At 39.5% G+C, this 13,363-nt stretch overlaps 1 protein-coding gene across 1 annotated transcript in view; it reads left to right on the forward strand.

Moving 5' to 3' along the window:
* Positions 1-6,730: 6,730 nt before the first annotated feature.
* The window catches only part of LOC138047125 (ubiquitin-conjugating enzyme E2 G1-like), a 12,023-nt gene continuing 5,390 nt past the window's right edge, over positions 6,731-13,363 (forward strand). The window contains exons 1-4 of the mRNA XM_068893850.1: positions 6,731-6,889; positions 6,999-7,101; positions 7,236-7,333; positions 12,959-13,137. Coding sequence (XP_068749951.1) covers positions 6,841-6,889; positions 6,999-7,101; positions 7,236-7,333; positions 12,959-13,137 — 429 coding nt within the window. The 5' untranslated portion in view covers positions 6,731-6,840. The remainder of the gene's footprint in view (positions 6,890-6,998; positions 7,102-7,235; positions 7,334-12,958; positions 13,138-13,363) is intronic.

Raw genomic sequence — 13,363 nt, forward strand, 5'->3', positions numbered from 1 at the left:
TTGTTGCGTAAGCTCGCTAATGTCCCCAGGACCCGAACCCGGACCAGACCGGGTACCCGGAGTCGAGTACTCTAACCATGAGGCCACCGCTCCTACCACTACAGTGTAATGTGTTAATGTAGTATCGGGGGTGGTCGCGAAATAATTGGATCTTATTCATTATTCCTTCCATTTTTTTCTAAATAATTCATTGTTCACTAATGAAATTTCGTTCGATATTCATTTTTCCATATTAATTCGTTATTCTTTAATAGAAACCGTAAGATTCTTTATTGCATGACTTTATTCTTAATGTTCCACAGGTAGCCCAAGTTCGATATATGAGCAGCTCTTTATATGATGACCTTTGCATTGTTACATCACTAGAGAGATTTGCATATTTATAAGGATATTTATAAGGATATTTATAAGCATATTTATAAGCCGATTTACGGCTCAAAGACCACACAGGAGGGAAAAAACAAAGTTCTTTGGGCTCGGGATGCGGGATTTTGAAGAAAGATGGAAACGGGATTCGGGATTGCAATTGTGGATGGGACGCGGTATTTAGCATTATCACTAAGCGGGATCCGGGAAACCGTCACTTTGAAGCCCCGAGATCCGGGATTTCTGACGGGAAAAAATTAAAATGAACTCAACTTTCGCCGTTGACAACGACGAAAATATGCTGTAGCCAATAAGCTAGAATTATAGTCTGCAGACGACACCATCATCGCTGTTTGCGGCTTTACATGATATTCTTGATTGTGTGGCTCTTTTTTTATGAGAAGGGAAAGAACAGAAATTCAATTTTTGTGGGCACAACTTCTGTGGAAAGTCAAAACATTGAACAAATTCAGTCAAATATTCCTGGATAAAATGTTCCCACGGTTATAATTCCACATCGGAATCAACTGACAAAGATTAAACTTTCATTTCAACCTAACAAAAAAGTAATAGCAGCCCTGCTATTACTAAATCAACTGTAGTTGTAATTGACGACGAGGTTTGGACATCATGCTGTGACGTCATGACCGGGACCGGGATTGGCCGATAAAAACGTTCGGGATTTCGGGATTAAGGGAAAATTTTGGTCGGGATGGCGGGATTGAAGAATGAATGAGATATTAGTGGAAGAGAACAAAAACCAGGGTCTAGAGCTTGGTGATACTGGCCATAACTTTTCATTCCCTGTAAAGGATACATTAGCGATCTTTGGAATGGAAATTCAAATAGACAATAATCTGGATTTATCTGGTCATATGTCAAATGTGTGCAAAAAGATTAATAATCTACTTGACGTTTTGGTGCGCGTTCGGAACCTAATACATAGGGACACATTGCTTAAGGTTTACAAAGCGTTTAATTTACCATTTTTTTATTATTGCTTCTCTGTCTGGTATTTTTGTGGCGGGCGCAATACGGATAAACTAGCAGCGCTAAATAAGACAATAGTTAGATTTATATTTTCAGATTAACTGTCCTCTTACGACGGTCTTCTCACTAAAGTCAACTCTACATCTCTATGCAATAAGCGCATTAAAAAATTTGGTCATATTACTGTGTAAAAGTGTCACGGTTTTTTAACGATTTTCCTGCTTGTATGAAAAATATGTTCTTCTTGTGATCTTCGCGGAAATTATAGAACAACCAGTAAAGGTCTAAATTTTCTTTCTTACTTATCAGCTAAGTTGTAGAATGCGCTACCTGATTTTATCCGTACCACTGAGTTTACAGGATTTTTAAAAAGGAGAATCCAGAGCCTCATTTTTGTATCGCCGCTTTTCTTTTTAACGTATCTGTAAATATTATATATTTAGTGATGTATCCGTGTATGTCACATAATTTAGCTTTAAATGTAACGTCTCGAAGATATTAGCTCTTGTAGCTAATCTGAAATTCGAGATGAAATAAAGTTTATGTATGTATGTGTGTATGTTGCCTTTAGCAATGCGCGTGCGTACTCTCTGTAATCTGCGACTCCATTGCGTTCCATATGAAAGATGCAATGACTTTCTCGATCAATATTAAAGCCATTGGGAGGCGCGGTGGCCTCATGGTTAGTGCGCTCTACTTCGGAGCGAATGGTCCGGGTTCGGGACCTGGCCGGGGACATTGTGTTGTGTTCTTGGGCAAGACACTTTACTCCCTCGTTGCCTCTCTCCACCCAGGTGTATAAATGGGTACCAGCGAAATGCTGGGGGGAACCTTGGGATGAACTAGCATCCCATCCAGGGGGGGAATAGAAATACTCCTAGTCGCTTCATGCTACAGAAATCGGGGATAAGGCAATCGAAATCTCTCCCTCACCGCTTACCGGGGGTAGGTATCTGGAAGCAGCGAGGGACCAACCGTGTCCCGGGCACGCGGGTCGAAATCTTGGGCTTAATCGACAAAGTACGACGCTCAAGCGTGATGTCTAGAGGTACCGCTACTATCCCTTTTCCTCTGTTGTTCAAACATTTCGTCAGCGCATGCGTAAATGTTCTGGCGCTCCGATATATACGATACCAAAAAGAATGCTGGTTTTTACAAGGAATTGGCATTTCAGTTGATTCTACGGGCCAAAATGTAACGTAAGGATCATGTCTAGTCCTCTCGCATAGGACACAGATAGATCATCCCCTCGTTTATTTAGAAGATTTAGCCTGGCAGCTTGGAAGAATAAAGAAGAAGAAAATTGATTAATTTTGTCGATAGCGTCAACGGTTCAATGTCCTAGTTCCTACATTATAAAAGGAAAAGAAAGGAACTTTATTTAAGTGTCTAATCTTCTAGCGCCGTAGAGCACTAATCGGGGACACTGTAAATTGAAATTAACAAGTTAACGCAAACCAATGCGTTTCCAATGTGGCCCGGGTTCGATTCCCAGACTCGGCGTCATATGTGGGTTGAGTTTGTTGGTTCTCTACTCTGCACCGAGAGGTTTTTCTCCGGGTACTCTGGTTTTCTCCTCTCCTCAAAAAACAAAATTTGATTTGATAAAACCAATATTTTCCCTAATTTAGCGCTTGTTCAGAGTTGTCATCACCCGTAACGAGTCAGATGTCCTTAGCAACCAAAACAGGATTTCAGTACCCTGTGGTGATAGCAAGAATTTGCCTGGTATCTCCACGCGCACCCTCGCGGCGCACTTCTTATACCCCCCCCCCCCCCCCGGGATTTTATCGAGACGTGGGGCCGAAAGTGTGTATTGTGTAAAATAGAACAAGTCTCCTTTCGAGTGTTCTTTTTAATCTCGCAATTCATACTTTGAGGGAATGCGGTGCTGGGCCTTACTCCCGGGTGTTTGGCCTTGCCATGGTTGGGTTTTCCGACGCCCGTGTGGGGTTTCTCGCCGCCCTGTTCCCTTGTTTTTATGATGTTTGTTCACCATATCAGTTTTCATTGTCTTGTAAATAAGATGCTACGCAACTTTGTAAATAGAATATCCGTACCTTTATTGCATCTTCTCCAACCCCTCAGGAAATGTACTGTTCATCTTGTATTTTCTCTTAGAGTAAATTAGTAACACTTTCATTTTCAAGTAAGGGGCGTGCAGTAGAGATTTCTCTACACCGTCCATTGTAAATATGTAAACTAGTAATAGCTTTCACTACATCTGCCCCCGCCTAAGATTGTATGAAAGGCAGTTGAGATAAGATTACGAATTATATGCTGAACCTGTCGCCCCTGTTTCCGATTTGCTTCTGACAAATCGTCGCCCTTGTTTCTGATTTGTGTCCGGACAAAATCAATTTCTGAGCCAGGAAACATCAGATCTGCTTCAATGTTTGATTTTTTCAATCGCTAACCCGAACAGCACTTTGGTTCTTCTTGCGAGTTTTTACTTCAGTCGTGACTCCTAAAACACCTCGATCGTGTCGAGTAGGACAATCACAGGCCAATACCACTTGCACGCCCGTTTAGAGCGACACAAAGCGCGGGAAAATATGCACGTGCGAACCACGATTGGTTTTGGTTTCACTTCTGATAGGCTGAAAAAGTGGCGCGAGAACTTTGAACCAATCACTGAGTTAGGTAATTATAAACCAAAGGAATTCGCTAATTACTTTCGAGACTCAATTGAAAACCACTCGAAGCAATACCAATACCACCTTACGCGCCCGGTTGAGGAAATCGAGATTGATTTCCTCTACGATATCTTCCAATTTATACATTTACCCTTTTACGCGGGGACCTCTAGGTTGCCTCCTCGGGTTTTAACCCTGCGAGGGCAATAAAAGGGAAGGAAGTGCCGCCCAGTTACTTGCAGTATTTCAATGTGAATAAATTCCTGAGAATTATCTTCTATATTGACACTTTTAACGTAAAAGATTGTTTGACAGATTTTTCTTTCCAAGTTTTAATTAAATTAATTCGTTCAAACATGGCGTTTGAAGAGGATAATGCGGTCTATAGACCTATATCACTCTATGTCCAAACAAAAGATTTTGCCCGTCGAACCTCTCATTCAGTGTGAGGCTGGACGGGCAAAGACAATGCAAAGACAAAGCCTTTATTCCCCACGGACTCCAAAATGGCCGCCGCGTGATAAAGGTGAATTGACGATCTTATAACGGGAGTTACTAGGAGTTGGAGCGATTTGGTCGAATATCAGTAAGGCAAATATCAAACATTTCGGCGAACTAAAGAAAACTCAGTTGCAGCATAGCAGATGAGGTGATGCTGTAATCCCATCGAAGAAGTTTTTCTCTTCCAGGCCAATCGGATTTAATGGCTTGCTCGTATATGTTAGGATTTGCTTGTATACGCTTCAAATGGATAGCACGATTGAATCGGCAGGATTAATTGATGTATCTTTTATGCCCAACCAAACGAGGAAACAATGTCACAGTGACACAAAAACTTTATTTCTCGCGATGTTTCCCTTTTTTCGCGCCGCAAGAAACATTGCAGAAGGGAAACAATGTTCCGTCCTTTGCGATAACACAAGATCTACAAATGCCGGATTGGAAAAAAATTAAATGCCCCTCGAAAATGTGTTACCGCTAAAATTAAAGTTCATGCAGCGAGCGGGATAACAATACAGTAACAACATTCCATTCATAGCACTAACGCTGAATCATAAAGCGTTATCTTCACCAACAGAGCTTTTTTTTTTAACTTGAAGGAACTTATTTAATTTCCGTAACAAGAAACGTTTTGACATCGGCAAGTTCTGTTTCGACTATCCGAGATAATTATTGGTACAGTGAATTGTTAACATCCCAGCGGAGATTAGGCTGTTTCCGAGTTCATGTCTGTCTCTTCTTCAACGCGAGTGTAAGTACAAAGTTTTTCTTATGAAAATTAGTTTTCATTCATATGTTCTTCGCACTTAGACTCGTTGCGTCCAAAAAGGAAGACCTAAGAGCTAAGACCCCGGCATAACCTAAGAGCTATTTAAAAACCCACTAATTCGCGACAAACTACAAAGGCAAGGACGGCTGGTTTATTAAACGCATTGTCCGAATCCAAGAAAAACAAAATCGATGGGGTCTTTGTTTCGTAGAAATGCTCGCCTCAAAACTACAAAACGGAGACACTCACGCTTTATTTGACTCCCATACAGTGAAATCTATGGGGTTTACAAAAAAACAAAAACCCTCAGTAAGTAACGCCTTGTCACAGCCGAAAGAGAAGAAGAGGGTGCTTGTTACTTTTGCAGAAACTTCGAGAAAAATAATCGCACCCAGGGAAAACAAAATGAAGCACTCTTACGATATGATGGACATTTTTGAAAAGGTCAACCGGTTCAAAACTATGCGGAGAAAGCAGAACTTTGCAAGTGATCTTGATATCCAAAAAAAATTGGAGGTAATAGCGCATTTTTCAATGTTCATTAGGCTTCCAGTTGGAAAAGAACGCCATACATTGCTTTGTATTTCACAGCGTTTTACAAATATTGTTGATTAATTATCTTTGAAAAATACGTTGGTTACCCCAATTTTCTTTCTGGATTTCAATAACACTTGTTGAGATCTGCTTTCCCTCAGTAAACCGCGCAAAAATGCATTTGAATTAGTACCGTCCTTAACAAGAACTATTAACATCAATTGCAAGTAAGCAAAAGCAACGCAGTCAAGAACTTCAAGCAGGCAAAGCATCTCAAGCGAGCAAAGCACCGCAATCAGGCACTTCAAGCAAGCAAAGCACCTCAGTCAAGCGGGCAAAGCACCTCAAGCAGTCAAAGCACCTCAAGCTGGGAAAGCACTTCAACTGAGGAAGCAAAGCAACGCAAGCAGGCAAGACACCTCAGAGAAAACAAAGCACCTCAAGCGGGCAAAGGAAAGCAAAAGGAAAGTAACTTTATTTAAGTGTCTAGTCGTTCTAGTGATGGAACACTTTAAACTGAAATTAACAATGAACGCAAATCAAGTCAAATGTTGGTTTTTGAGGAGAGGGGAAACCGGAGTACCCGGAGAAAACCTCTCGGTGCAGAGTAGAGAACCAACAAACTCAACCCACATATGGCGTCGAGTCTGGGAATCGAACCCGGGCCACATAGGTGGGAGGTAAGTGATATCACCGCTGCGCCATCCCTGCACCCCAAGAACAAGCAAGCCAAGCAGACAAAGCATCTAAAGTAAAGCATCTCAAGAAGGCAAAGCACCTCAAGCGGTTCAAGCTTCTAAAGGAAGAGCAAGGCAAGCGCGTCAAGGATGGCTTGTAAGAGATATCTGTAGGGAGACTATGTGGAAAGTTAGCATGGAATATATGCCGAGCGGAAATAGATAAGACTTCCGGTCATGTACACATGAAGACGAGGGTGAACTGTTCGCAGAGTGTGCGTGAGAAAGTCCAAAAATTCTGAGGAGATTGTCTGTAGTTGTTGTCCTCGAGTTTTAGACGACAAATTTTGTTCGGGCATCCATCTAAATGAGTGCAGATAAGCAAGGTGCTCTTCTACTTAAGAAACAACTTGCAGGTAGACTATTTTTCAAGTTTCCAAGACACACTGACGTTCTCTGTTCAATGTTTGTGCGAGCAATTTTAATGCATGGCAAATTCAGTGGCGTCGTTTTGTTTTTCTTAAGATCTTGACAAGAATGGTGCTGAGGGATTTTCGGCTGGCCTTATAGACGATGACAATCTTTTTAAGTGGGAATTAATGATCGTAGGACCACCGGAAACTTTCTAGTAAGTTTTCTTTACGGTAGTTTCAGTGTCGTAATTAATCGTAACATGTAAGCTTACATACAGTAAGTTTTATCTATCAAGAATTGTCAAGTTTGTCATCAAATTTAACCTCATTTTCTCCTTTATTATCTCAGCGAGGGAGGCTTGTTCAAAGCACATTTATACTTTCCTAAGGAATATCCACAGAGACCACCGAAAATGAGATTTATCTCAGAGTTTTGGCACCCCAATGGTGAGTTCACCTTGTAGGTGGCGATTCAGCAGCGTGCTTTCTTTAATATACATTTCCTCAACACGTTGTTTTGCTCTTTGTTCGGTGTCGTAATTTTTTTTTTCCGAAAACCTACATCTTCCAAGAAATGAGGATATTTTCGTCGAAGATCAAGAAAGAAATTTAATGTCGTAGAAAACTCCTTTGTCTTCAATTCTAATTAATTTGAAGCTTCATGTAAATCTAATTCAGTAAGCTTAACGCTTGTCCTCAGAAATGATAGTGATAATAATTACTGGTTGAAATAATAATTATAGTCAGTAACAAAATTACAGGAAAGAAGATGAAAAATGGTAATTTAAGGTTGAGATTTAAATACTGTAAAAATAATTTAAATTTTCATGCAAATTAAAATAATATTCTACTTATCTGTCATTGTAAGTATGCTACGGTTTGATATTTCAGGAACGGCATTTGATCTTATGGGTATTTGTGCAATACAAATAAGTAACAATTATTCGCCGAAGGCAAAGTGATTATCGGTGAATATTCACCGAGACGAAGTCGAGGTGAATATTCACTGATAATCACTGAGCCTGAGGCAAAGAATTGTTTTAGTATAAATACACAGGTGATTATTTCAAAAAAGAGAAAAAAAAAACATTTCAACACGAAATCATCTTTACTTACAGTGGCAAAATGACTACTGGCAGCCATTTTGTCCGTCGAGGTGATTATGGGCTGATAATCCGAGATAGCGAGCCAATGAGAGCGCGCGATTTTGTATAATCACTTGTGTATTTATACTAATAAATATTATTACTATTATGCCGATGAGTGTACTCCTCCTAGTGGTGCTGGTAGAGACCCCTGAAGGGAGAAGTGAACATATGACAGAGATTTGATAGTGAGGCGAAAGGAGAGTTATTGTTGAATTTCTTCATAGCGTTTCTTGAGACTTCTCGATCATGATCAAGTGCTATCGAGAGAGGCTGGGTTCCAGAGACGCACATGAGCCTTGGGCTGCTTTCAACCCCATTTACAGGGAAAGAACGTCTTTGAAAGCTACATCAAGGCGTCAGGCTATTGCAGGGGTTTCAATAACTGTTGAAGTAGATGCCTTGGCTAATCAATGTAAGCGGTAGTCACTCTCACTTTTAAGTAAGAGTAACCAGTGGTGAAGGGCAAATTTCTGACAAACAGACGGCGGTATACCACTGGTGACCGGCTTCTAATGAAACGGTCCCTGCCAATGTCGTGGAAAGTTTTGATCGTGCTTGGGAGAGAGGGACCAATGGCTGTGAAGATTGACAAGGAAAGGTGATAAGGTTGATGACCATGGTGCGATTGGGAAAAGTGGAAAGGATGGAAGGATAGGGAAGAACAAATATAAGTGGACATATCAGGAGGTTGTTCTGTCTACAGAAAGTCAAGAATTATTATTGTTATTGTTATTATCATTAGTTCTAGCTGTATCATTTTATTTTCTCATTTATTTGCCAGAAAAAAAAATTAACAATTTAATACATTGCATATAAAATTAATAAATATAATTATGAAAAAGCTAAAGGATTTGAAGTAACATTTATTACATAAAATAAGATATTTTTTTCCTGGCGAGGAACCATAAAAGAATCCACGAGGGGCTTATTACAATGTACATGTACTATGATCTCGCTCCCTAACTTATGACTATAAAAGAAGTACAAGAGTGGGGAAATCAGATTGTATTATCAATTAAGATAAGATAGCAAGCAGAACAGGACATACTAAACATACAGAGCGGAGGGGTTGGCGCAGTGGTAAGATCTCTGCCTTCCAACCCTAAGGTCCCGGGTTCCATTCCCGGTTCTGCCGAGACTGGAATATTTGGCGACCTTCTTTCCCGCTAAAGTTCACTCAGCTTTCCATCCTTCCGAGGTCGGTGAAATGAGTACCAGCATGCATGGACTGCTTAGAAGCGGCTGCAATTTGCGCCTGTATATGCTTCCAGTCTGCTGGGGGTAAATTGATCATTGTAAAGCGCCCTTGAGACGTTAGTGATAAGGGCGCTATATAAATGCACCACTTTACTTTACTTTTTACAAAAAGCAGCAAAAATAAGTAAGTAGATAAACGAATAAACAAATCAATTATGTCTTTGTGGAAAATCAGCTAAGGAGAAATGGTTTCAATCTTGATTTAGAAGGGGATAGTGGCAGCACTTTGCATACTTTGATTTAAGGAACTGAATTTTAAATCTTGGACCTTGAAATCTTATAGCAAAACGTCTAATATTCGTTCGGGCAGGAAATAAGCAGAAAGTATTGAAATTTTTAGTATCATATGAAAGAACTTGATTACTCATTGAAAACATTTCTTTGAATTCATCAAGAAGAAGGCCTATTAATTTTTATAAAAGTTCATAAAGTACATCACAGGACTCATGATTGTCACATGATACTAGTTTGTAGTTTAAGCCTACTTACAGTTTGTCTCCTGCATGGTTAGTGATAGAGCATTGCAACTAGTTATCTGAAGATTGTAGTTTGACTAAAAGATAAATGGAAGTGATATCTGAGTAATTATTATGAGTAAGTTATGGGACTTGAAGATACAAGTGTTTAGTTTGTTTTTCTTCCTTTCAGAATCAATCATTGATATAAATAACTCTGGTTAGAGGATCCCAGTCATCCATGCCTCTGTTTTTGTTTACATCAGGGAGTTTTGGTGTTGTATTACTCTTGGGATTTGACCAAACCAAAAATAATCATGAGAAAATGCAAGATTAAAAAAACTTATTTTCATCGGCTCACCAATAGTAATTTTATTTGATACCCAAGCAGTTGGCAATTACAACAAGGCAAGATACTTTAATTTTTAATTACTTTAATTCGTTGCTCGGGCAGTACTCTGGAAATAATGCAAGCGGTTAGCGACTCAGTCTGGCAAAAGAAACTAAAGATGGTTTCATTTGTTGTGCACACAATACACACTTTTTCTACATTCCTAGAATTTCTTCCTTTTTTATTTTATTAAGTCTTCACATGGGTGTTAAATCCAGCAATAATTTCTTCTTCCTGTAAATTAACCTAACCCTAACCCTAACCCTAATCCTAACACAAGCTGACCTCTATTAATAGTTTTTACTTTCCAGACCAAAAATCAAACTATTTCACACAGAAGCTTGTTCAGTTCCACAAAATCTGGTTTAAGGGTGAGAAAATGAAATGAACAGGGTAAAGGTAAAGGCTTTACAGATTGTTATAGAGATCAGTATTCAAATGTTTGCCTGTGTTCAGTGCTTGCAGCTTGAGTGGATGATCAATGCATAACATTATTTGAACCAGAATCATCGAACTGACGGTGAATTTGCTGTTCTTGATTCCTTGCAACGTAGTTCAAGAAATTATTTCTTCACTTTCCATAAATGATATTACATTGATTCTGATCATTCTTTCCATTAAATGCCCTCTGGTCTTCAAGGAAATCACAATTAAATAATTGCGGTACTCCTCGCTGCCACTCCAAGAGATGGTTCAACAATAATTTCCCTTTCCACTCGAGAACATGTTGTGAAGAGCAAGTCATACATAAATAATCATAGAAAATGAAAATTCAATAGATGTAGCCATGCTTTCAGTACGTTTTGCAGTAGGTGGCTGGGAAAGTAAAGTAGATGGCTGTGGAATCCTGAGTGCCGAAGGAAGATATGAGCTTCTAGGCATGCTCCCCCAGAAAATTTTGAAATACACAAGCTTGGAAATGCCATTTCCAGCATTTTTCAAAAGGTGTTTCCCCCTAAACGGCAATGGAAATTAGGCAGTAAAACACCAATTATAGTCATTTTTGATAGAAATTGCCGGTCTATTAGTATTTACACTTTAAATACATTATAGGCAGGCTGTCGTGTAAATTGAGCACTAAACCGTAAATATGTGATGTGCGCAGTTCTTGTTACGTTACTAATTGTTACGATTTTCGTTACCTTTGTTTGAATATATACTTTAGACAATTTTTTCTTCTTTAGAAGAAAACTCCCTTATTTGGAGTTTAGTGAAGCAAGAAAAGCGATTTTATTTTCGTAATAGAGAACGGTGGAAAAACACCTACAAAGCAAAACTTTCAAATGGTCGTAAGTGTGAAGTAGGCAGTGGGATGGACCAAAGTACCCATCAGTCTATCGCCGGCAGCTGCCTTCTATTGAAACCTCTGCATAGCTCATTTTTCCGTGGAAAACAGAATTATATAGCCCAGTTGTTGTTCGATGGAAACAGGTCACTTTAACAGTCACAGAATTCTGAGTTTTGGGGGCACTGAAAATGGCGACTGAAGTGTTGTGGGTGTGCAATGTAAAGTAGGTGAGCGAGATTCTTTAATGGTTATGCCGTGTTGCATAATTGGACTGAGAAGAGTTTTTTTCTGACTTTGATCTTAAAGCTCTTTTTAAAAGTGCATTATTTATTTGACATTGCACATGCATGCATCATGAGTATTGTGAAAAAAATTGTTGATGCTTTTTCATTATAATAATTATTTTTCCTAGTAGGCAAAGCATAAACTTGAATACTCCGGATATTTTGTGGACTTACTTTTCATAAGCTTTCGAGCTCTCCTGAGCTCTTTGTCACATGACTGGTGTTGTTGGTGACGTCATCCTCGGAAGTAGGTGAGAAATTTGAAGGTTTCCGAGCGGCCCCCTCCCTCTGTTCCTGAGGAGGTTGGTCCAGATGGGGGACAAGTTGTAGCGGCCTCCGTCCTTGTTGAGTGAAAGGCATAGAGTTCGAATGTGGATGGCTTCCTTCACACCTCTTTCGAACCACCTCGGTTCAACCTCCAAAATCTCTGCGTTAGCAATATCAATGGAATGCCCCGGTTCAGTAGTGTGTATGTGCCTGGACATCTCGGAAGTAGAGGAGCTGGTGCGTCTGTGCTCCATGAATCGGGCCTTGAACTACCGTTCTGTCTCTCCTACGTACATCCCAGCCTACTTCAAACCATCTAATACCGTACGGCAACTACTGGTCAGGCCTAAGGACAAACTGGACAAACTCCAAGTCATGGGTCCAGTTTACCACATTCCATGTGAGCATTGTCCGGCATCTTATGTAGGAGAGAGAGAACGGTCATTCAAGGCCCGATTCATGGAGCACCAGTGTTGTGATACTTTCCCATTCAATCTCTGCAACAACATTCCTAAAGGTAGTGAAAGGAAATCAATACTTGGTGATGGCATCTTAAAGCTGAAAGATCAAACTGTGCTTAAAAGTGCCTATCACCATAGCCTGATCTATTTAATATTTAAAAATATGTGTACTATAAACCTAGTTATTTCTTCCATTCCTTTTCCTTGCTCAGTCCTGGATTAAGGAACAAATAGCCTAATTTATGATTTTTTTTTAAACCAGGAAACATCTGTTTGAATAAAAAAACTCAAATTGCTAGTAACAGCACCAAAATGTGTTTGGTACAAAGACAAGTTTTTGAATACATTAAGCACTTAAAGTCATTGCAATAATTATTACCGGTAGTTCCATTTCTTGGGTGCATCTCATTTGTGTCTTCTCTTAAAATAGAACTATTCCTGCATGGATTTGAAATCAAGTCTAGAACTTGACCTTTTGGCTCTTACATCATGTACATGTATTTGTTCTCTGATCTTAATAGTTCACAAAGATGGTGAAGTTTGTATCTCCATCCTTCATGAGCCTGGTGAAGACAAGTATGGTTATGAACATGCATCGGAGCGCTGGCTTCCTGTTCACACTGTTGAAACAATCCTCATGAGTGTCATTTCTATGATTTCTGATCCAAATGACGAGTCTCCGGCAAATGTGGATGCTGCAGTAAGTTAGTTTAAACCAAAAAATGTTCTTGTTTGTATACTGTAGGTAATGGCATGATTTCGATTGCAATTTGGAATAAATAAGCAAGAGTAAATTTTTTCAAAGATGTACAATTTGTAGTGTTTGAAAAAAAATTACAATTGCTTATTTATTTCAAATTGCACAAGAAAAATCATGTGATTGAGATGGTTAAACAGAAGACACGCAATTACAGACTGAAAAATTG

The sequence above is a fragment of the Montipora capricornis genome, chromosome 4 (genome assembly GCF_036669925.1).
Source record: "Montipora capricornis isolate CH-2021 chromosome 4, ASM3666992v2, whole genome shotgun sequence".
NCBI classification, from domain to species: Eukaryota; Metazoa; Cnidaria; class Anthozoa; order Scleractinia; family Acroporidae; genus Montipora; species Montipora capricornis.